General features: G+C 37.8%; 1 protein-coding gene across 5 annotated transcripts in view; it reads left to right on the forward strand.

Annotated features, from left to right (window-relative positions):
• BRINP3 (BMP/retinoic acid inducible neural specific 3) overlaps positions 1 to 25,411 on the forward strand; it is a 199,492-nt gene that overhangs the window by 15,293 nt on the left and 158,788 nt on the right. For 4 of the 5 annotated variants that reach the window (XM_013099427.5, XM_005009826.6, XM_005009827.6 and 1 more), the window contains one exon: positions 1,174 to 1,459. The exons of the other annotated variant lie outside the window; for it this stretch is intronic. In XM_013099427.5, the coding sequence (XP_012954881.1) occupies positions 1,224 to 1,459 (236 nt within the window). In that variant the 5' untranslated portion in view covers positions 1,174 to 1,223. The remainder of the gene's footprint in view (positions 1 to 1,173; positions 1,460 to 25,411) is intronic. 5 annotated transcript variants of the gene reach the window in all.

The raw sequence follows: 25,411 nt of genomic DNA on the forward strand, positions 1-25,411 counted from the left end.
ACTTGCAAATTACTGATGGAAAAGAAAATGTTCCTGCCAAGTAAAAAAAAAAATAAATATAGCAAGTGTAATGTAAAAGTGTCATAATAAGTGCTGTTTTATTTGACTGTGAATTAGAAATTGTTTTTCATGAACGTGTTCACATTGTTTCATCAACTAGAAATAGGAAGGCCCTCACATTAACATATTTTGATTAATTCTGTGCAGTTTTGCCTAATACTGAAAATTAGAACTGAATGTTTCTATATATTTCAGTATTTCTGAGAACGTCTTGCTCTTGAATAGATGTTTTCACAAAATCTGAACAGGATACCAAATCATTATTCCAGTTCACAGTTATGGGACTGAGGTATAGAAGGAAACTGGCTTGTCTTCACTGAATTCCTAAATGATGCTATGATTGATTCTTGGTTTTTAACTGGACACCCAAACAATTCTTTATGTTCAATTTAAATCGTGTTTCTAGGTTGATCTGTTCAATTGGAGTGAATTGGACTGCCAGTCAAGTGCTGCTATTAGGGAGACTTAAAACTGTGGCACCTGGAGCCTGAATAGTTCATTGAACTCATCACTCTCTCTGGCTCCAGAACTATTGAACGGCATAGTCACTCTCTGTCCAGTTATGCTAGTTTGAACAGAATAACTCAAGTCTATTAACTAAGTTTGTAGTGAAGGCAAGCCATTAAGTGACTCTTCCAAGGCCAAAAAAAAAAAAAAAAAAAAAAAAAGAGAGAAAGCAGGCTGTGTCTTCTGGATCTCACCTGTCTTCTGTCCAGTAGATGAATTGAGACCTTATTTATAGGCATTTTTTTATGCTTTTGTACTGATGCTAACAGGCAATCATTCTTCTGTTGTATATTCTTCATTATTGATCAGCATTATTTGGGGAAAAAAAAAAAAAAAGAAAGAAAAAACAATCCCTCCCCTGAAAATTTGTTAAGATTTCCTTTTGACAGTGAACATTATACTGATGATGTTAATGAAGACATTAGTTTCACAGCATTTGAAGTATTGAAACACTCCACTGTTAACTAGCCTAGTGGGGTTTATGCTAATGTAAAATGTAATAAAGTAGAGGCCACTATCTCTTTAAGCTGAAAGAAAGGAAACTTGTTTCTACTTCCAAGGGATGCCTAGTGTGTGCTTATCTAATTGACTGTGTATTTTGTCTAGGTGTTGAGGGAAAGCTAAGAGAATGAAGGCTCTAAGTCCCCAGTGGAAGCATGATATGGCGATGCAGTGCTGGTGCTGAATTGTTCTCTCTGATGGCTCTATGGGAGTGGATAGCACTGAGTCTTCATTGCTGGGTTTTAGCGGTTGCTGCTGTTTCGGATCAGCATGCCACAAGCCCCTTCGACTGGCTCCTCTCTGATAAGGGACCCTTCCATCGCTCACAGGAATACACAGATTTTGTGGACAGAAGTCGACAGGGATTTAGCACAAGATACAAGATTTACAGGTATGAAGCAAAGGGAAAGCAATTACAGAAATAACATCCTTAGAAGCTGTAAATTATCAACAAGAGTTTCCTTAAATGAAAGTTTTACATGTCCGTAGACACAAAAATCATATATGCAAGTCCATATATGCACTGCACACTATGGAAATGCTTGCTTGTATTGTTTCTATTCTGTTTAAAGAAATGTTGCTAATTGATAATATTGCTTTTGAAAGCATTGTTTACTACCTATCTCTAGTCTGACAGCCTAGTGACATACTCAAAAATGTTCTAAGGTATTCAATCAACTTTTCTGGGGTTACTATGGGACACCCTTGTTTGTGAAGAAAGATCCAGTTTAATTGCTTTCAGTGCTGCTCATCAAGACATAAACTGATACTTTACAGAAGAAATTGTGGCTTCAGAGATACAGCTGGCAAAGCATAGGCTTCACTGTACAAATAAGGGCATTTCAAAAGTAACTCAAAAGATTTTACGTTAGTTTATTCCCATGTTTAGAGAAGTAGCTTTCTTATCCCTGAGGGACTGAGGTCTAAGAGTCCCTGTTAATTTTAATGGAAGTTCATAGAATCATTAAGGTTGGAAAAGACCTCCCAAGATTATCACCCTACCACCAATATCACTCACTAAACCATGTCCCTAAGCACCACGTCCAACCTTTCCTTAAACACCCCCAGGGATGGTGACTCCACCACCTCCCTGTGCAACCTGTTCCAATGCCTGACGGCCCTTTCTGAGAAGATATTTCCAGTCTGAACCTCCCCTGTTGCAGCTTGAGGCCATTTCCTCTAGTCCTAAAACTAGTTATCTGCAAGAAGAGGCCGACCCCCAGCTGCCCACACCTTCCTTTCAGGTAGTTGCAGAGAGCAATAAGGTCTCCACTGAGCCTCTTCTTCTCCAGACTAAACAACCCCAGTTCCCTCAGCTGCTCCTCACAGGACTTGTGTCCCAGGCCCTTCACCAGCTTCGTAGCCCTTCTCTAGACATTCTCCAGAGCCTCAATGTCCTTCCTGTACTGAGGGGCCCAAAGCTGAACACAGTACTCAGGGTGCGGCCTCACCAGAGCAGAGTACAGGGAGATGATCACCTCCCCGGCCCTGCTGGCTGCACTGTTCCTGATCCAAGCCAGGATGGCGTTGGCTTTCTTGGCCACCTGGGCACACTGCCAGCTCATGTTCAGGAAAGCATCAATCAACAACCCCAGATCCTTTTCCTCTGCACAGCTTTCCAGCCACTGTGCCCCAGGCCTGTAGCACTACATGGAGTTGTTGTGACCAAAGTGCATGACACAGTACTTTGCCATGTTGAACCTCATCCCATTGCCTTCTGCCCATCGACCCATCCTGTCCAGGTCCCTTTGCAGGGCCTTCCTACCCTCCGGCAGATTGACACTTCCCCATAACTTGGTGTCATCTGCAGACTTACTGAGGGTGCACTCAATTCCCTCATCCAAATCATCAATAAAGATATTAAAGTGTTTGTTCCAACAGAAACCTCAGCAGTATACCAGCTGAGGAAAAAAGAGAAAAAACGGGAAGACTTCAGAAGTATAGATCTGCTTGAGAATTTGTACCTGGCTATCGAATCACTTTCATTATATATTTGTAACCTGTCAGTTTTCAGTCTTTTGAGGCAACACTGGTGAAATACCTTCTTAATCATTCGCAAGAGGTTTAACTCAGTAACACCTAATAGGTTTATAATGGACCTGGAATGAAAAAGAGAGTTCAGTTTAATGGTCGTGAGTCAATGACAAATGAAAAGAAGGGAAGAAATGAGAAAACATGAGAGAATAAGGACTGAAAAAACAAATCTATAAGCAGAGAGACTTATTGTTATAGATCGTTCCCAGAAGCAGAGATAGTGGTAGCAGTGGTGCGATGCAGGACAAATTGTTAACTTCTCTAATAATTCTCTAGCCTATAAACACAGACCATTTTGGCATGGAACAACACGTACTGATTAGATTTAAAACAACGAAACAGTCTGTGTAAATTTTATACCTACTTTAAATTGTTATTCCCTGGTGGTATATATTTCTTTAGAAGGAAAGAGTGATGCATGCCTACATGCATATGCCATTCTTTATTTCAATGACCAGTGCCCTGTAACAAATCTGCTGGTCTCAGTATATAAAGCTTTTATTTTTAAGGAACTTGCTTTATTTTTCTTTCCTAAATACATGCAGTAGAGGGCACTCTGTTGCAGGTCAATTTTGTAGTGGGTTCTTTTGCGATATTATAGAGAAATTAAACACATTTTGAAAAGAAAGTGTGATTTGGAAATATGCTCTATGAAGCGGCTTGTCTAAACAGAACAGCATTGTCCTATATTTATTGCATTTTAAAAGCTAGCTGTCAGGACCAATAATGTAAAGTGAATAATGCAGAGACTGAGATAACATATTTTATTCCTATTATTCTATATTAGTCAACACTGAACAAAAATTATCTTGCTAAAAACATGAAAGATGGAATAGTATTTCATTTCAGCTCTTTCAATCAGGTCCTTAGGATTTTTTCTTTTCTGAGCCATCATTACAGAAACATTGTTAGGTTTTCTAGATCTGTAATCATATCTCTAATATTTCTGCATAGGTTTTAATTGACTTTAATTTACGCAAATCCAAAGAGAGTGTCATTTGTATTTATTCCTGTCCTCTGCTTATTCTCTTCAACAAATGAACTGGAAAGAGACACAAGCTACCAGAATAAATAGAAAACTGTCTTTTAAGTTATTATTATTATTTTTTTAATTTAGTTCTCCCAGTACAAATCTAACTGCAAAGTTCCCATATAAAATATGGTCCCATTAGCAAGTAGTGCAGAACATGGTGACCTTGCTACAAACCACACACCATAAATTTAATTCCTGTTGCTTGTCTATAAGCTTTCTCAGGCTGAAGTATCTTGAGTCTAATTGGACTGTTCATTGCCTCACCTATCTTTTATCTAATGAAAATGAACCCACTGGGACACAGTCCTGATTAAAATGGAGAGGTAAGAAAGGAGAAGAAAGAGGGTGAAACACAGAATATAGGCCTGTATTGACTTATCTGAGTCATATGGCCAAGAAAAAAAGGTGCCACTCCAAACAGTGATGACAGGAGGGCCTCCTTTTCCTTTTCTCTTCTTTTCACCCCTGAGAGCCCATATCTGCCACACCAGTACTGTCATTTGTATGGCAGGAGACAGACTATTTTTAAGGTTTGGTTTCACCTACATGTATATAGTAATTGCTTTCCAAAATGTTTGGCAATCTTTTTTTTTTTTTTTTTTTTTCATTTACATTGTATAATCGGCTTGCAGTTAAAACAAATGGAGTCCAGCTTCAAGACTAAAACACAAGAAAATACATCAATATATGGACTCTATGCTAGCATTTCTGTTTTCCTCCTGTTTGTATGCCAGTGAGTCAAAAAAGCCATTGCTTTGTATTAGCACTATAAACAACTGCTCATCTGACCATGAATTTGTTATAAATTGTGAAGATAATGTCAAAGGTTGGTACTGAGAAAATGTACCTATTAATTGAGGCCAATTTCTTATGGGAGGTCTTAATTTAAGCATATGAAACACAAAGAAATAAAATTACACTTTGCCTTATCTAGCTTTCTGTACATAAAACAACTATTTGAGAAAAACAACTGATGCATAAATTATGGGAGAGTAGCAGTAGAAAAATCTACTCTCACCCATATTTTAATCTATGTACTAAAGGTCAGTTATGTCCACAGGCAAACAAGCTGATCCTGTAGAACGCCTAGCTCCTCAAGGAACTTTCAGTGTTACAGGATAGAGATGGAAGAAACAAAATATACATGTTTTAAACCAATATACAATGTTTTAAACAAGGATTTGCAGAACACTAAATAATTGCAACTGATGTCACCATTGTTGTTATAAGTTGGGGAAGGTGGACTCTTTATGGTGAATCTGTGGTGGAGTAATATTTCTATACTTCTTCATAGGAAATATCCTCCTGCAGGAAATTTAATTGTTGCAGTTTCTGATGGCATTTATTGCCAATAATCTATGAAGAGAAATGTCAGGGAAGCATCTGCTTGCCTGCTGAAAAGTGCTAAATTGGTGGGAATGCTGTGTCTATGGAAGGCGTCTATTTCATGGAAGGTAGCTTGTGTTGTTAATAACAGCAAGTATTTCAGCAAGGGAACCTGATTTTATAATTTATTTAATACACAATAGGAATCCTGTGCTGCTTATGTAAATCAGCTACATGGACAAAGGAATTTAAATGAAAATAAAACAAGAAAAGATGTTACCAGGGTGGAAAGAGTGAATGTGAAATTATGCAAAGAATATATATCATATCAGAAAAGGTAATTTCTACGAACATATGGAAGCATTTATGCTATCAAATAAGGTCCTGAGGAAATTTCCACAGGGATATTCTTTAGTTTTGTTCAAGTAAAATGATTTAAAATCTGAAACATATTTGAAAAATCAGGGGAAAAAAAAGCCTAGCTTTTTCTTTCAAGTCTGAAAGCTTTGGAACATTTGGAAAAAAAAAGAAAAAAAAAAAAAGAGAGATCTGGAAGAGGATACAATTATTGACAATATACATAGCATACAGTGATATGAACTATTTCAACAAAAATCTGTCACAATGCCAAATTGATATAAACTGGCTACAAATAAGTCTAGGCTGGCTATTTAAAAAAGGCTTCTAACCTTCAGAATAAAATCATTCTGGGAGAAATTATGTTGCAAAACCTTAAAATCCTAGGAATTGGGGAAAAGTTATAAGATGTTGCTTATGATAGTGGACTATGTTTTAGTAAGTATAGAGGTAAGTGTTCCTAACAAGTGTAGAATACTATTCAGGAGTATTCTGCAAAGGGAGAAGAAATTGTCTCTTAAAGTACTAAGTAGCTCTGTGCAGAATAATATTTACATGTATGTGGTTTGAGAAGTGTTCCCTCAGAAGTTGTTTTAAAAAGGCTTGTGTTCCTGAACAACTCAAAATGATTACAAAGTAATGCTATCAAACTAAAGTTCGTTTTGTATTAAGTCATACTGGTTTCCTCTCATACGTTCTGAATACTTTGGCAGTTGAACCTATACGGTAAAGTGAAAAAGACTGAAGACTATTTGAACACTCATTACTATGGTTTATCACTTGTATGGGAAGTCCAGATTGTCCAGAGAAGGGCGACGAAGCTGGTGAGGGGCCTGGAGAACAAGTCCTACGAGGAGCGGCTGAAGGAGCTGGGCTTGTTCAGCCTGGAGAAGAGGAGGCTCAGAGGTGACCTTATTGCTCTTTACAGATACCTTAAAGGAGGCTGTAGTGAGGTGGGGGTTGGCCTGTTCTCCCACGTGCCTGGTGACAGAACGAGGGGGAACGGGCTTAAGTTGCGCCAGGGGAGTTTTAGGTTAGATGTTAGGAAGAACTTCTTTACTGAAAGGGTTGTTAGACACTGGAACAGGCTGCCCAGGGAAGTGGTGGAGTCACCATCCCTGGAAGTCTTTAAAAGACGTTTAGATGTAGAGCTTAGGGATATGGTTTAGTGGGGACTGTTAGCGTTAGGTCAGAGGTTGGACTTCATGATCTTGAGGTCTCTTCCAACCTAGAAATTCTGTGATTCCGTGATAGTTGTAGGCTAGAATATGTTGATAGGTGGGTAAAATTAAACTAACTTCAATGTTGGTCCCACTTAATCACAGAATTTCACAGAATCAAAGAATTTCTAGGTTGGAAGAGAAGTCCAAGATCACCTAGTCCAACCTCTGACCTAACACTAACAAGTCCTCCACTAAACCATGTCACTAAACTCTACATCTAAATGTCTTTTAAAGACCTCCAGGGATGGTGACTCAACCGCTTCCCTGGGCAGGCCATTCCAATGCCTAACAACCCTTTCTGTAAAGAAGCTTTTCCTAATATCCAACCTAAACCTCCCCTGGCACAACTTTAGCCCACTCCTCCTCGTCCTGTCACTGGGCACATGGGAGAATAGATCAACCCCCACCTCACTACAGCCTCCTTTAAGGTACCTGTAGAGTGTGATAAGGTCGCCTCTGAGCCTCCTCTTCTCCAGGCTGAACAAACCCAGCTCCCTCAGCCGCTCCTCGTAGGACTTGTTCTCCAGACCCCTCACCAGCTTCGTCGCCCTTCTCTGGACTCGCTCGAGCACCTCGATGTCCTTGTAGTGAGGGGCCCAAAACTGAATACAATACTCGAGGCGTGGCCCCACCAGAGCCAAGTAAAGGGGAACAACCACTTCCCTAGCCCTGCTGGACACACTGCTTCTTATACAAGCCAGGATGCCTTTGGCCTTCTTGGCCACCTGAGCACACTGCTGGCTCATATTCAGCCAACTATCAACCAATACTCCCAGGTCCTTCTCTGCCAGGAAGATTTCCAACCACTGATCTCTCAGCCTGTAGCTCTGCTTGGGGTTGTTGTGCCCCAGGTGCAGGACCTGGCACTTGGCCTTGTTGAACTTCATACAGTTGACCTCAGCCCATCAGTCCAGCCTATCCAGATCCTCCTGCAGAGCCTTCCTACCCTCGAGCAGATTGACACATGCACCTAACTTGGTGTCATCTGCAAACTTACTGAGGGTGCACTCGATCCCCTCATCCAGATCATCAATAAAGATATTAAATCAACAAATTTCTTCACAATTATATGCCTTCGACGTACAGCATTATTTAAAAAAAAAAAAGGCAGATTCGGTTGTGTGTGTGCACAACAGCATGCCCTGATTTGCTCTTCTCTCCCCATTTTATAGTCTGGAATGATATTTCCTTGTGCTCTGCCCAAGGCTGCTTTCAACTGATAATTTAGGAATTTTGGGACATTGAGAGGAATTAGTAAATGTCTTCAGTAATTTCTTCCAATACAAATGTTTAGTAAAATGGAGGACTGAAAAGAGATAGCTTCTGTCATCCCTTAAAAAAAAAAAAAAGGAAACAATGGTGTGGCATTTCTTCGTGATGTTATTTCATGTATGTATTTGATCATATTCTAGAAGCCATTATCGTTGATATTTTTTGGAAGGGACCATTTGATACTGGAAGCATCAGAGGTATTGTCTTTTTTAAATAAGACTGTTTCTTTGGAAACTGTATGGGAACTCATGTATTAGCCGTGCACCTGTTTTCTTAACATACAAAACCCACAATGGATGAGAGACGTAGTTACAGAGGAATAGAACAGGATTTATTTTATTTTTATTGTTTTTGAAGTGGGGGGCAAATTAGTACAGCAGAAGTTGAGTAAATAAATGGTCTGTAGTCAGAAACCTCTGACTTTATCAGGTGACAGTGTGAGGTAGCTTTCAGTGGGAAGCTTAGCAAATTGGTCAGCCATTGCTTTCAACTCTTCAGAGCCTTTGCTTCCTTGGGCATTCAGTTGCATGCAGTGTCACTGCTGGGGAGCTGAGGACTAGAATTGTAAAAGTATGAAAGAGAAAACAAGTTTATCTTCCACAACTGCCCTATCAGTAGGAAATAAATAGCAGAAACTGTTCTATCTGCCTATTCCAGAAGTTCAGTGTATCAGTAAATTGGTTCTAGCCTCCATCATAATTGGTCAGCTTGCTTTAGAGATTTTTCCATTCAACCTGGTGGATAAAAGGTACAGTAATCTGATGTGTCTTCATTCTCAGAAGGTTTACAAAGGCCTAATCTACCGAATGTACAAAGTCCTCTTTTTAAATACAGTAGTTCATAGACTGGGAATAGAGAAGAACAGCTTAAAGAGAATTTCTGGCATAGTAAAGTGATAGATTTTCACTTTAGTTTGTAATCCAGCACTGTGGCCTTATTATTGTATTGCAAGCAGTATAACTACACAGAACAAAAAAACATTAAATTATTTTCTGAAGAATTGAACAATTGTGGTTTCTTATAGGAAAAAAAGATTTGAAAGCTAACATAAAAAGTGTACAATATTTCTTAAGAATCTATGGATCTGAAAAATATGAATAAGTTTTGTTTCTGGTTGCAATATACTTTAACAGCCTCTCTTAGTCTAGGTAGCTGAGGACAACAAAGACGTCAAAATTTAAACAACTGACCTTGCTAAAGCTACTTGTATAAGTACATACTTGAGCAAGATAAAAGCTTTAAATGACTGTATTTCCATTCTAGCAATATCTAGACAGTGTTCTGCAAAAGTGTTAGATTTCCAGCTCTTTGTTTCAAATGCAAATCTCCCTTTCATAGGAAAGCATTTCTGTCTTACCTCTATGGCCTGAACATATATCAGCCAGAAGTGCTTTACAACTAGAAATTGCTATTATCAAAATTATATTAGTTTCTTGACCTATTTATCAAGTGGATTTTCTGAAAAGTACATGTCTGTGATGAGGTAGAAAGAAAAAAAAAAGAAATGTAATTTAAAATGAGAAGTTACGTTTACATCACAGGAAAGTTTTTAAAATGCTTTCACATGAATTAAATCTGGAATCTAGTTTGGTTCACCAGTAATATCAAGGAGTTAGTGATTACATCAAGTGGACATTCACAAAGTCAGAGAAGTCTTTCAATGATAGTCCTATGACTGCCACATATGGACTACCTACAAAAGCACTGGCTGACTAACGGACCTCTCAGATGAAAATAGGAGGTGCAGGAGATAAGGACTGAACACATTTAGGTATGTCTTCACAATCCCAGTTATGAAATAGGTTTACCCAAAGTATGATTATCCCCAAGAACAAAGATAAAAGAATCTGAGCTCCTGTGGATGCTTGTGGCTCAGGAGACAAGAGGGAGACAAGCACAAGGGCATCAGAGGTCAGTAGAAAGAGCCAAGAGTAGTGAGTTCTGATTTCCAAAATGTCCCTCCTTTTCCATCTGTGTTGTATATGTGAGGCATCACAGTAGAGAAGTCATATGGTCTAGGTAAAGGCCTAGAGCTTCTTATTCAAGAACGAACACATAAGAAATCAAGCAGACACTTCCTGACACTTTCTGCAGCTTTGGCTTTAAGTCAGTCTGAAGGTCTAGGGAAGAGTATGACCACACCCTGATGAAACACTATATTTTTAAGAGATACTGGTTTCCTACTGAATCTTACAGGGTTCTCAAAAAAACAAGAAATTTATCAGAACCCAATTCTACAGCATTCAAATATCTTCAAGATGCTTTTCCAATGACCAGAATGAGACCTGCACCCTAACATCACACTCCATTTTGTTAGCTGCGTATTAAATTACTGGGTTTCAAAACAAGTGCTAGCACTGGATAAGATACTGGGGAATGGTGCTGGCTGACCCAGCAAGACGAGGGTTCTTAGGAGTCAGTTTTTTTGACAAGAGTACAAGAATGTTTAAACTTGGCAACAAAAGAGAATATTGATGCCAACATTGCTTTCTGTATTTTTTTGTTTTATTTTATAATACACTGCAGCAGTCTGTGTTTTGACAATCTTTGTATTTCTTCTTATTTGTATGGTGTAATTAATCATAGATCCTGAGAAAAATCAAATGAAAAGGAGGAGAGTGAATCTTATTTTTTGTGAACATTACTGTAATCCATTTCCAGAATATATCCTCTTTCAAAATCTAATATTTTAAAGATTATTACTAGACTAAGCCCCCTACTGACTTGTTTTCCTAGAACAAAGAACATTTATTTAGATGATGTGGTGTATCATCATTTCAGCTAGTAAGTTCATAAATCATTCAAGATGTCTTAAAAAAAATAAGATAATAGAAGCTGTGACTTAATGGTTTCAAACAATCACTGAAGTAATATTAAAGCTGTTTAATACTAATAATAGCTTAATTCTCAAGTCAGCAGGATGGTCTGCCAAGATCTTGGACATGAAATCAGGCCATTATCATTAATTCTTTGATGATTTTTGGTTAGATGGGGCTTTGTTCTTCCATTTACTTTTCCTTTTCATTTTTCTTTGAATATCCCTGATAGTACTATTACTGGTATTCAAGATGTAGAGCATCTCAAATGCTGATGATTTCCATAAAAAGAAAAAAAAAGAAAGAAAAAAAAATTGCCAATATTTATTTTGCTTACTGAAATTAAAGGCTTTTCTATTATTACTCGAAACAATTTATCTGTACTTTCATTTTAACCCATTTACTATTGTTTTTCATTGTTGCTGCTAGGTCAGCGGTACTCTCCAAACAGAATGGCTAAAGTTTTCAGTATTTTTTTTTGTTGTTATTAGAATTTATCCTCATTTTAAGTCTGCATGGGTGGTATGTAATTTTTACACAGAGAAAAGAACAGAACAGCACAGAAACATTTTCTGTATTGGCAGAAGCATAGGTTGGAAAGTATGATTCTTTTTATAGAAGAGTAGTTGTATGTTTTCCATACAAATAACAACTGGCACCAAATGTGCTTACTTAGGATTTTTTTTCATTTTCTTCTGATATCATTGACTTAAGGTCATGCTCAGTATCTCAGAATTCAAATCTTAGTTTTCTTCCTCTGATTGCATGGGTTTTACTTGTCATTATACTGGTTGTGAAATTTTGTTGTGTAACTCCAGATTCCTTCCAACAAAGCCCTTGCAAAGAAAAGCAATGCCTCAAAATAATGTCTTGTTGCTCGATTATCACTAGAATACCAATATGACTGTTACGGAAAATAGTGTTCTTAAGGTCATTAATGGCTGCATATCTCAATTCATCTTCTGACACACTCATTTCCAACTAATTATGCAGTTTGAAAAGAGATGGCATTTTTACTGATCAGACAATTTTATGTATATGGAGAGAGTTCTGCAAACTACACACACAAAGCCCACTAGCAATTTAGAAGTTGTGTATGCAGGTCTCACATGTGTTGAAGAGATACCATCTGGCTTTAAGCAATGAATATTAATTTCTCAAGGGAAAAAGACATAAAGACATATACAGGTTTTGACTTATATGAGCAACATAATTCAAAATCTGAAGCATAAGCAATATTCTACCAAATATTCTGAAAGATCAGTGGAATCTGAAATATAATTGATGCATTTAAAATAAATATTTGTATTTATTGAATTGAACTAATTCTGAACTATATTCTTACAGTTCTTGAAGTTTAAAAAACAGGGGTTTTTAACCTATACCCTGACTGCTAGTAGTAAAATTGTATATTTTACTAGGAACTCAAATACAGTATCAGCTTTGCCTACTTATATATATATGCTATATTTAGGTTTTAAAAAGAGGCCACACAATTTTATCCAGTTTCATCTGCATTTTATTTAAATCGTGTCTTTAGCTGTTTATGTAAAACACTAGCTATAAATTATAATAATAAAACCAAATTCTAAATAATACACAGCATAACCCATCTGATAAACTACACTAACAAACAGGAAAAAGACTTTTGTTTACATTTCACATACTTATTTGTGAAAAAATATACAACAAAGTAATAATGTCAAGTGTTTAAAATTGAAGGACCTGTAGTTAAGTCTCTTGTTACAAACAACTGTTCGTTGCTATTTTTATTTTATGAAATATCCAGTGATGTCTTTGTTAGCATACCGTGAAATATACAATTACCACTTCCCTAGCCCTGCTGGACACACTGCTTCTTATACAAGCCAGGATGCTGTTGGCCTTTGTGGCCACCTGAGCACACTGCTGGCTCATATTCAGCCAACTATCCACCAATACTCCTTCTCTGCCAGGAAGATTTCTAACCAATCATCTCCCAGCCTATAGCACTGCTTGGGGTTGTTGTGCCCAAGATGCAGGACCCCGCACTTGGCCTACACCACATTTATAATTATATACATAGATTTATATACATTGATGAGGTCTCCCCTCAGTCTTCTCTTTTCCAGACTAAACAGCCCAGTTCTTTCAGCCTGCCCTCATACATGTACGACAGGTGCCCCGGTCCTCTAATCATCTTTGTAGTCCTCCTCTGAACTCACTCCAGTAGTTTTATGTCCCTCTGGTACTGAGGAGCCCAGAACTGGACACAGTACTCCTGGTGTGGCCTACCAGGACTGAGTAGAGGGGGAGGATCACCTCCTCGGCCTGCTGGCAACATTCTTCGGAATTCTGTTGGCCTTCTTGGCACACTGCTGACTCATGGTCAGCCTGCTGCCCACCAAGACTCCCCCTGCTGCCCACCAAGACTCCCAGATCTCTTTCTGCAGAGCTGCTCTCCAGCAGGTCTGTGCCCAGCCTGTACTGGTGTTTGGGGTTATTCCTTCCCAAGTGCAGGACCCTGCACTTGCCTTTGTTGAACTTCATGAGGTTCCTCTCGGCCCAACCTTCCAGCCTGTTGAGGTCCTTCTGAATGGCAGCACAGTCCCCTGGGGTATCAGCCACTCCTACAAGCTTTGTGTCATCAGCAAGCTTGCTGAGGGTGCACTCTGTTCCATCATCCAGGTTGTTGATGAATAAGTTGAACAACACTTTACCCAGTACCGACCCCTGGGGGACAACGCTAGCTAAAGCCTTCCAACTAGATTCTGCACCACTGAGCACAACTCTCTGAGCTCTGCCATCCAACCAATTGCCAGTCCACCTCACTATCCTCTCATCTAGGCTGCACTTCCTGAGCTTGCCTATGAGGATATTATGGGAGACAGTGTCAAAAGCCTTGCTAAAATCAAGGTAGATCACATCCACCACTCTTCCCTCATCTACGTAGCTAGTCATTGCATCATAGAAGGCTATCAGATTGGTCAAACATGACTTCCCCTCTGTGAATCCATGCTGAATATTCCTGATCACCTTCTTATGCTCCCCATGTTCAGAGATGACCTCCAGGATGAGCTTTTCCAACACCTTTCCAGGGATGGAGGTGAGGCTGACTGGCCTGTAGTTGTCTGGGTCCTCCTTCTTGCCCTTTTTGAAGACTGGTGTGATATTGGCTCTCTTCCAGTCCTCAGGCACCTTTCCATGACCTTTCAAAGATGATGGAGAGTGGCCTAGCAATAACATCGGCCAGCTCCCTCAGCACCCAATGATGCATTTCATCAGGGTCCATGGATTTGTGGATGTCAAGTTTGCTTAAATGACCTCCGACCCAATATTCATCAACCATGGGAAAGTCCTCCTTTCTCTGGACTTCTGCTCTTTTCTTCAGGATCTGAGATTTCTGATGACTGAGGGCTAGCAGTAAAGACTGAAGCAAAAAAAAGGCATTCAGCAACTCAGCCTTCTTCATATTGTTTGTCACCAGTGTATCCACCCCATTCAGCAGCAGGCTGAAATTTTCCCATCTTCTTTTTTCTACTGATGCATTTGAAGAAGCCCTCCCTATTGTCATTGACATCCGGTGCCAGATCTAATTCTAAACGGGCCTTCGCCTTCCTGTTCACCTCCCTGCATACTCTGACAGTGTTCCTGTATTCGTCCCAAGTGGCCTGTCCCTTTTTCCACATTTTGTCAACTTCCTTCTTCTGTCTGAGTTTTGCCAGGAGCTCCCTGCTGATCCATGCAGGTCTCCTGCCCCCTTTGCTTGCCTTCTTGCTCAAAGGGATGCACCAATCTTGAGCTTGGTGGAAGTGATACTTGAATATGGGGCAGTTCCCAAGTATTTACCTGCCATTACTTAGAGTGATAGTGTCCTCAGGTATGCTTTCTTCACTCAGAGGTGCGTCCCCAGCCAGTGATTTCAGGGCACAAGTATTGTTGATTTGTGACCTTTTGAAAGGTAAATAGGTAAAATGATAAAGGCAGAAATAAAGCTCTCATATTTTGCATTTCTGAGGAGATGGAAGACCCTAGATAAACATCAAGATTTTGTTTCAAATCTGCAAGAGCTTTTTTTGTTTGCTTGTTTAGTTTTAAATGCATAAAACCGTGCTTCATTTCCTTTATTATTGTTGTTGTTGTTATTATTTATTTGTTTTATTTTTAACAATAAAGTAACAAAAGATCTTTGTTCAGCTGTTAACTACTGTTTCCCATTTTTCACATCTGCCTTCTTTCTTTGTATCTGACCAGACTGTGGGGGAAAGAGAATGTGAGAGGAGAAGGGCATTATGATATAGTGGTTATGAATAGTACTACCAGGGGTTCATTCAGCACATAAAAATATTGGCATGGGTCTGGGATGTATAATCCTTTTTTATACCTTTCCTTTTTGAACAAAAAAAAGAAATAAGGAAATGAATACAGTTTTTCAGTTTGAAAGAAGCAGGCTGAAGAATTTATCTCAATTTTTGTGTCTGAAACCATTTGACAAATACAATACACACAAAGATTTATTGTATTTAGGCATAACAGTACCAATATGAAAATGAGATGTTCAGCACCATTAAAGTCGTATTTTTTTCAAGACCTGGTGATTTGCATCAATAACTGTTTTGCATGGAATGCCTTTACTTCAAGAATTGGCTCCAACCAAAGACTTAATCAGAGACTCATTTGACAGGCAGTCAGAAAACACTAACTCCAACATGTCCTACTGATATTATACTGATTACAAAATAATAGAAAAATGGGTATGCAGCTCATATCAAATCACTGTTTTCTCAGTGTTATTTTTTCTTCCCAAATATACCTATAATTAGCTCATTTCCAGTAACAGCAGGCAAGATTATAGCAATGGCAGCCAGAGAAAACACATTAATATTTCAACATTACAAGAATTAATTGCAAAATCCTTTCTTAAAATTAAGGAAACTTTCAGCAGTTAAGACTCATGATCTCTTTCATGCTTGTTGACATGAAACATTAGAAAGAAAAAGGAAGGGCTTGAATGCTATTTTTCCCTTTTCTGTCTAGATATTAATATTTGGTTGGTAAGATTTTTAGTTCTTAAATAAGTCAAGCTGTAGGAGTTTGACAAAATGAAAAGCTGAACTAAAACAAACAGGATTATGATTGTTTTCTCTGGAGGGTAGCTGAAACTGGGATTTTAATTACTTTTTGATCATAATTGTGACTACTTCTCTATCTAAATCTCTACAGAGTCACAAAAAGTCCTTTATATACCAGTTCATTTCTGCAAGTCATTGCACCATATTAGCTTCCTATATTTTGTAGTTTTTGTAGTGAAGAAGATAATACCAGAAATTACAAAGAAGAGCTAAGGAAGTCTATCTAGGAGAGATTTATGTTTAAATCAGGCAAAAGTATTTAGCCTTCAACAACCTACTGATTGAAATATGTACCTAAATGAAATTTAAATGGCAATTTTTTTTTTTAACTAGTGCCTTCACTATTAAATCTAATGAATGTTAAACTATTCTAAGCTTCTCTGTTTCAGAGGATGAACTGTTATTTAGCTGTACAATCTAGATCATTAATAAAAGTACCCCAAAACTGCAGTATATCGTATTTGTTTATGCTTACTGCTGAATCAGAATTGCTGCTGCTTTTCTAACATGGCATGAGACCAACAAATATCACATTACTCTTGCCAGAAATTTAACTGTTTCTGAGGTATATTTAAAACCCAGCATTTCTACACACTGTTCATCTCGTATGTAACTGTGGATATGACAACCTGTGTTTATGAAGTGGCATGTTTCTTCATATCAGGCTCTAAAAGTTACACTGTAGGAAAAGTTTAAATTTCATTTATTAGTGCAACTTTCCATCTGAGGAATGAATAGCTACCTCTGAACATTGTTGCTTGGGTTTTTGTTGGTGGTGTATGTTTGTTTGTGTGTGTGTGTGTGTGCACGTGTGCATGTGTTTTCCTTCTTGGTTTTGTTTGTTTTGTTTTGTTTTGTTTTTTTCCACCCAGTAAAACAGATGTCGAGAAACGTAATAATTTAATACAGTAATGCTTGGTGAGTTCCTTACAAGAGCAGCCTCAGTTCTGAAGACTGTTGCATTAGTTATCTCTGTTAAACACCAGTTTTTGTAAGGAAGCAGAAGTGATAAAGAAGCAGACAGAAAACGATATTAATTTAGTAGAGAAGGTAGATGAAAAAAAAAACAAAGGCTGTTTAGGGTCTAACCTGTCCTTTCACCCGTTGTTGCTAAAAGGTTTATGAGATCTGCAACATCTGTGACTGGGAGAGGCCAGATGGGCAAGGAAGGGGTCCCTTTGCTCAATATAGTCTATTTCCATCCAAGCTTTGCAGTTTGAAAAAAGGCACTCACTAATTGGAGTAATAGTCTGAACAGATATTTAATTACATATGCCAACACATCAGAATTTCTGAAGGATCTGTTTTTCTCCAGTGATATCTTGTGACTGCTCCAAAACTGTCAAATACAGATATAAATACCAGAATGCTAGTAGGTGAGAAAGGAGCCCCAAAACATTGGAGAAATCCTGCAGTTTATGTTATAGACATTCTGGTAGCTTCCTAACAACTTGGCTTTGACTTCTTTTTTTTTTTTTTCTCTCAGCACCAAGCACCATATGTTAACTGTTACAGTGAAATAACACTTACCCAACAAGTCTGCAATTGAGATGCTATTTTTAAATTCAACTGTTAGGTGAAAGTATGTTTTATAAGAACTCTAGGAAGCTGTATGTAGATGGTTACAGGAAGGAATCTATATGTAGAGATTTTGAGAAGCATAATTGTTACAGCAGCATCCCTTCTGAATTTGGGGATATTTAGTGGCTATTCCCTTTGCTTTGAAGTACATGTATAATTAAAAACATTGCATAATGCAGTGTTTGGCATATATCATCATGAATAGCTTGACAGTAATACATTTTTAATAATCTTGTTTTCTATGGGGTTTTCCATAATTATTTCTGTCTGCATGTTATCAGCCTCTATACCTTACTTGAAATTAACCTGTTGAACTAAAAAGAAATGTTAATCTATTTGTGTAAGCTTTTTGTCAATATAACTTTCCTTTTTTTAATGACAGAATGATGCTGGAAGAAAGATTTTTAACTGTTGGAATAATCAGCATTGAGTATTTGACATTCTGAATTAGATCATTTCCAACATCTGAGTTTGTTCTGTAAAGAGAGAGATGACAGTCAGGGAGCCAATTATGTTTTTAAGATTTCCAAAGCACATGTCAGCCTTGACATTAACTAAAGCAGCTGAACAAAGTTGCAACATTGGCACAGAATAGGTATCTGGTTACTTGCTGGGACAGCACCAACTTCACACCAATAAAACAGCAAAGCTGTAAACAACAGCAACGACAACAACAAAATCCGCACTGATGAAAAAGTAGCATATTCTTTGTTTTTCCTCACTTTTTTTTTTTTTTAATTAAGCAAAGTCTATCAGGCCTCATTACTACTCTTCTCAGAAGGAACTGATCGGCAAAATTCACTTTAAGAAAGCTCAAAATAAATATTGTGAGATTTAATGAGTAGACTTTCTCACTCAGACTCATGGATTTCTGCCTTGAAGCAAGGTAAACATGTAGGCTTGGTTTTCCAAGAGAGATGAAGGTCCAGAAGGACTTGTATTAGTGCCTGGGTTCCTTCCTTGCTTCAAGACTGAGGTCATCTCTACTTACCCATTTGTTGGCACAGGCTATTTCCCTGTTCTACACCAGCTCAGAGTTCTCACTTACATTCATGGGAAGAACACTTTTTCTATTACCTGCCTTGAACTTAAGGGACATAGCCTGTGCAATGGAGTACAGATTATTTTGTATCTACTTATGCACCTGTGTGAGGCAATCCAAAAAATTTCCTGTTAATGTATCCAGTTATTTAGCTACTCTATAGATTTAGCTCTAATCTAATTTACAAATGTGTATCCATACAAGGAGTAGCCCAATTCACTTAGCAGAATCTACGTTTTAATGACAGAATAACACCCAATCAATGGTTTCCATGGAGTAAAAATGTACCATATTACCATATTGGGAAATTTTACTGTGGGACTTCAAGTCAGGTTACAGGGAAGAGAGACGCTGCAGTGGACTGTCCAATTTACTGCTAACTCAGATGAATCCAGCTCTAGATACCATTTGCTGAAACCATAGAGCTTAAACAATTCCCCTTAGAACATACATTTTCTAGCACATAAAGAAAAAAAGAAAAGTCTTAATTCTGGGGTTTTTATCCCTCTTCCCCATGTGGTAATTTCTTACAGAAAATGGAGCAAGATGAATATTACTTTCTCCTGTCTTCACGCTCGTGGACTGTTAATGCAGAATGTTCCCTATCACCCTGATTCAGGGTGTACTAGGAGACCACTGTCTCTAATATATGTAACAGGAAACTAAAGCTAAAGTTTATAAAAAAAGTTAATAACTGTACAACTTCAGACAAAAAAAGCTCTCCTCTCAGAAATGCTTTTGGAGAAGAATGTGATCAGAACAATTTGTCAAGTAAACTAGTGCCTTACAAGAAAGAGAACAACCTAACAACCCAAACAATGACACAACTTAATCTGCTTCTTTTTTTTTTTTTTTTTTCTGTTTAATAAAATGAAGAAAAACCATAATAATCTAGCCAGATAATTTGAAAGACGTGTTGATAACCACTCAGTATCCTTTTTCCTTTATTCTAAGGTAAACTTTGAAGAAGATAGCTCTGTGTTATACTGACAGAACTCTGCTCACCTACAACCTTGAAATACTATTAGCTTCTTCACAAGAGGTCAACAGGAAAAGTAAATGGGCAATGAACGTAAAATTCACACAGCCAAATAACACTGACTTGGTTAATGCAATTGTATCAATTATCATGTATTGATGCTTTAAAACACTACACCTGCTTTCTTTACCTTTCTTTTTTTTCAGTTATCTTTTTTTTTTTTTTTTTTTTGGTTGGTTGGTTGGTTGGTTGGTTGCTTGGTTTTGTTTTTGTTTGGTAATTATTGGGGTAGACCACCACAAAATATGAGTTTACATCTTTCTAAATACATTAATTTATAATTCTAGCTATTCAAATGGGAAGTATTCTGTTATCAATAAGCATGAATAGGAATCCTGCTTTTTTCCACATCCTGACATTGTTTCATGATAACTCTTTGCAAGTAAACCAAGTAGTCCATGATCAGTTACAGTGTCAGAAGCAAACACCAATTGTTCAGAAGCTTAAGAAAGGAGGGAAATGTTACCTTGTAATTCATTAAAATGAGGTGTCTCTAACAACAACTTAGAAATTAATGTGTTAGAAACTTATAGACAACTTTTTAGCCAAACAATACAATGTCATTCACTGCCACAGCAGGTGGCAAAACTTATTCAAAACAAGATGTCATAAACTATATAAAATGATGATGTATCAATATACTTTATATGATGTAAATATATAAATATTATTTTCATTTAAATGTTAGCTTTCTTAACCGAGCTCATTATATGTACATTTTCATCATTCCATAAAAAATCTTTCTGTTGTTGTTGTTTGTTTATTTGTTTTGTTTTGTTTTGTTTTCTGCAAATTCCTTTTCTGCTCCCTAATCTTCTAATCCACAGTACTAGGTCACCTGTAAGTAGCCATTAATCACCCATTAATAAATCTCCCCTACCTCACAAAAACATCAAGATTTCCTCTTGAGAGACTGAACTTTTTGCTCTTATTTTTGTAGCCTCTTGTCATTATTTCATGGAACTATAAAATGGGTTGGAAAGGACCTGAATTACCATTGAGTTCTAACCCCCTGATGTGGGCAGAGACACTTCCCACGAGACCTGACTGGCTAAAGACCCATCCAACCTGGCCTTGTATGCTTCCAAGGATGGGGCATCCACCACTGCTCTGGGCAGCCTGTGCCAGTGTCTCACCACCCTCAAGCAAAGAATTGCTGTCTTATAGCTACTCTACATCTACACTCTTTTAGTTTAAATCCATTATTTCTTGTCGTACCACTACAAAAAGTTCCTCTCCCTGACAAAAAGTTCCTCTCCTGCTTTCCTCTAGGCCCCCTTTAAGTATTGGAAGGCCACAAGAAGGTCACCCTGGAGCCTTCTCTTCTCCAGCCTGAACAACCCCAACTCTATCAGCCTGTCTTTATAGGAGAGGTGCTCCAGCTTTCTGATCATCTTCACAGTCCTCCTCTGCACTTGCTCCAGAAGGTGCATATCTTTCTTATGTCTGGGCCTTCAGAAGTGAATGAAATGCTCTAAGTTGGGTCTCACAACAGAAGAATAGAGGAGAAGAGTGGAGCAGAGTGATATTTATTTTATTCATCTATCATTCTGTATTCCAAACTTTTTGCAATAAGGATCTGAACCTGCTAATTCAAACTAATAGGCATAATCTTGTTAAACACATCAATTGTTAACACCAGTTTAATGTAAGCATTAGATGATTAATGACAATGGAACCATCCTAGAAATTAATTCAAAAATTGATGGGCCATCTTCCTCAGTGCAGCTCTTTCCCTTGTTAGGTGCCTAAATAAACAAATATCATACTAAAGGACTAAAATCTTCTGAAAAGATGAGGCTCTTGAGATACTTGTTCTGAAAGGTAATGTTAAGCTTTATAGAAAATTTCAACAAAGATTATCTAGTGAGAAAAAAAATGGTCCTTTAACAGCATATTTAATTGATATGGCATTAGCTTCAATTATATTTAGAGAACATCAAAGATAGAACATATCTGTACTCTGAGGAATAAAGAAAAATTGGAACTTCATCAGAATGACCAAATTTAATTCAGTGTGCAACAATGGTTAAGATAACAAAATATTCTATGAGGCAAGTTTACTCATCCTTTTAACTTTATTTGTGCAGACTGAAATTAGCTTCCATAGAAATGCAAAGTTTTTCAGATTTCTGAGATCTGAACCTTTATCTTTCCCTGCAGGCTATTTGTATTAATCTACTTTTCTTTGAAGCACAGAGCTGTTAAAACTCATTTAAAACATGGCTATATTTTTATCAATGAGCCCAGATAGTTGAAATATAGATTTTAATTGTGCTTTTTATACTTTGAAAATGCTTACTTAGAAATATGTATTACAAAAGTATACGATTAAAGAGCTTTTATAGTTGCTGATCAGTAAGTTTTGTCTATATTGACAGAAAGAAATGGTTTAGTATTCAGAAAAATTTACATGGGCTACTTTTATTAGGGGTTAATATGAAATACAGAGTCAGCTTTGTTCTCCTGACATGATTAATGTTTTGTCATGGAAACAAAATAGAGTAAAAGATGTGAAAATGTGAAATATGTTATGCTTTAAGAGTGAAATACAAGATTTTTTCATACTTGGTATCAGCTAATCTACAAAATCAGTTGAATACACTACAAGAAAATAAGAATCTATCCTTACAAGTTTATTTCCCGTTCATCTGACAAATACCTTTTTCATTTCAGTAAAACCAGAGAAGGACAGTTACAATTATACAGTATCAAATAACTTTTCCCAATGAATGAATGCACAAATACAAGCTCCCTCACCAACCAGTATTGCAGCTCTAGCAGCTGCTGTAGCATCTATAGCAACATCATGGTCTCCATGTATCTTTAAACAGAAAAGGCAATACCACTATAGCTTCTGGAGGGAACCTACTTCTGCAACTCACTGCCTGCTGCTGCTATATAATGTCCACAGCTCTAGAAAATAAAAAAACTAAACTAAACTAAACTAAATGCAGGAAATAGCATTACATTAAAATGGTAAAAGTGAACCCCATTTGCTTTTCAGGATATTGTTGGATAAGCAGAAGGATTGTGTTACTCCATACTTTGTCAGATTTTCAACAACAAAATCATCTTGTAACATTGAAAACCTCTGGCAATAGAGTAGAAAGACATACAGAATGAATCTAATCCTTTCACAAATACCAGAAACATGACAAGATTTACACAGTAGAAATGATAGTAGCACATTAGGGAAGACAGAGAAATCAGGAATGTTTATGATAGACAGTAATGTTCTTTCTCTACAATGACAATTTTAGCTTAACAGCATAACAAAGTTGGTTGGAAACAGGAATTACTACCAACTACTTAGAGGCACATAGGGTGTGTCTAATATCTTACCAGCATCAAAATGTCTTCCAAAAGCTGCACATGCACACATATTTTCACATTATTACATCTTTTGAGTAAAATGTTAATTACATCTTTGAATTCAGTGAAACTGGTAGCTTGGAATATTATTTGGTATAAAAAAAAATGTTCAAACTACTTGCAAAGACTTTTGAGAAATCTAACAAAACAAAACAAAAAATTAGTTCTCAACTGCCATGTATTATAAAGCACTATGTGATGATGCAGCATAGTGCATTTTATAGCATTTGTACCTACTCTATATCGGGTCACTATGATTTTATATTGTTTTTGGACCAATATAACTGGGACTAAACTTCCCCTCTGATATCCAAATCACCTTCTAATGTTTTAGTTTCCTATCCTACAGCATGCTATTCTGCAGCTAGTTCACAGAACATTAGGATCAGAAATTCCAGCAAACAAAAATAAAAATCATTGGACACTTTGTCTTCCTCTGTATCCAGGTTTGATTTGGAACTGGCATTAGGTATCATATTTACTGATGATTAAAATTGTTTGGGGGGGAGGGGGGGGGAAGGGGCGGAGAAGGGAGGGAAATCATCTAATAAAACCATATGTTGGAGACATTTGTAGAGATTATGGTGAGGGGTGAGAAGCCAACTCTCAACAGTCTCTGTTTTCTTGGCTGAAGAAACAAATTACTGTTTTAAAGTCTGGATTTAGGTTTTCAAAGAATCCTTAAAAATGTTAAATTTTCATTTAATTGGACGTTGCTTGTCATTAAGATTTTGATGGAAAAGCATTGAAAGCTCTGTAACTAGTGTTCACAAATTTACATACTGCATCCATTAGTAAACGAAGATCTCATAAATAGTAAATAAGATGTAATCCTTGGACACATTAGTTGTGAAGACCTTTTGCTTCTGCCTGTGAGGACTGTGACCATTGCTCATTTCACATGAGAATTAAATCTCAATTACACTGTTCCAATTTCCAGCATTTATTATCAGTGATAAAAAACATCATTCTTTATGTCAGAAAGGAGCTAAAATCCTAATACTTTTGCAGGATTAGTCTCAGCATCAACTCAAAGGCGGACACACTTATATTTTCACATATTTTCTTCTGATATGGCTGTCTATTTACAATGAGGATCAACACACCATGCCGTACAGGTTTCTGTAGTCAGTCAGTTCAGATCCTTTACTCTAATTACAAATGGATTTCTTCATCTGAGATAATGGGTTTTCTATCCCAGAAGGTTAATTTAGAGGCAACTTATTAGTATTTTTGTATAACACTGTTACAGAGCTGATGTGGTCCCTGACTTTCAGGACCTAGGTACTGCCAAGGGGTAAATAATAAGAGGGGCTTTGCCAACTGCATCTGTAATGTAAAGTCTTTCATGGACTGCTATGTGGTGCTGCTGTTTCACACGAGCACCAATGATGCAGCCAGGAGCAGTTGGAGCAGTTAGCAGTTAGCAGTTCAGGAGGAATTACAGAGCCCTGGGAGCAGCAGTAAAGGACTGAGGAGTGCAAGTAATCTTTTCATCAGTCCTGCTACTGAAAGGAAAGGAGATTTAAAGGGCCAGTTAAGCCTGGCAAATCAACAGGTGGTTGCAGGCATGGTGCCACAGGCAGGGGTATGGCTACTTAGACTATGGGACTCACTTTGAGAAACCTGGTCTGATGGGGTCCAACTGTCAGAGAAGGGGAAGAGCATCTGTGGTCATAGGCTTGCCAAGCTGGTGAAGAGGGCTTTAAACTGGAGTTGCTGGGGAAGGGGAACCTCAATCCATCCCACTCCTCTGAGCTTGATGCCAGTTTCAGTGACAGATGTCCAGATACCAGAAAAAGGTCACAGGTCAGCAGGAGAGCACCTGAAGGCAGCACAAAGGAATTCCAGCCACTGCAGCCAGTAAGCCAGCTTCATCAGGGGCCCAACTCCAATGTCTTTATGCTAATGCAGTAGGATGGGGAATAAACAAGAGGCGTTAGAGACGTATGGGCATCTGCAGGGTTATGACCTCCTATACATTGCGGATATGTGGTGGGATGCCTCCCATGGCTGCAGTGTTGGAATGGAAGGATATAGGCTTTTTAGGAAGGACAGGCATGGGGGCCAAAGGGGGGACATAAACCTCAATGTCAATGAGCAGCTGGAGTGCATACAGCTCTGCCTGGGAATG

This window comes from Anas platyrhynchos, chromosome 8, assembly GCF_047663525.1.
Source record: "Anas platyrhynchos isolate ZD024472 breed Pekin duck chromosome 8, IASCAAS_PekinDuck_T2T, whole genome shotgun sequence".
In the NCBI taxonomy this organism is placed as follows: domain Eukaryota; kingdom Metazoa; phylum Chordata; class Aves; order Anseriformes; family Anatidae; genus Anas; species Anas platyrhynchos.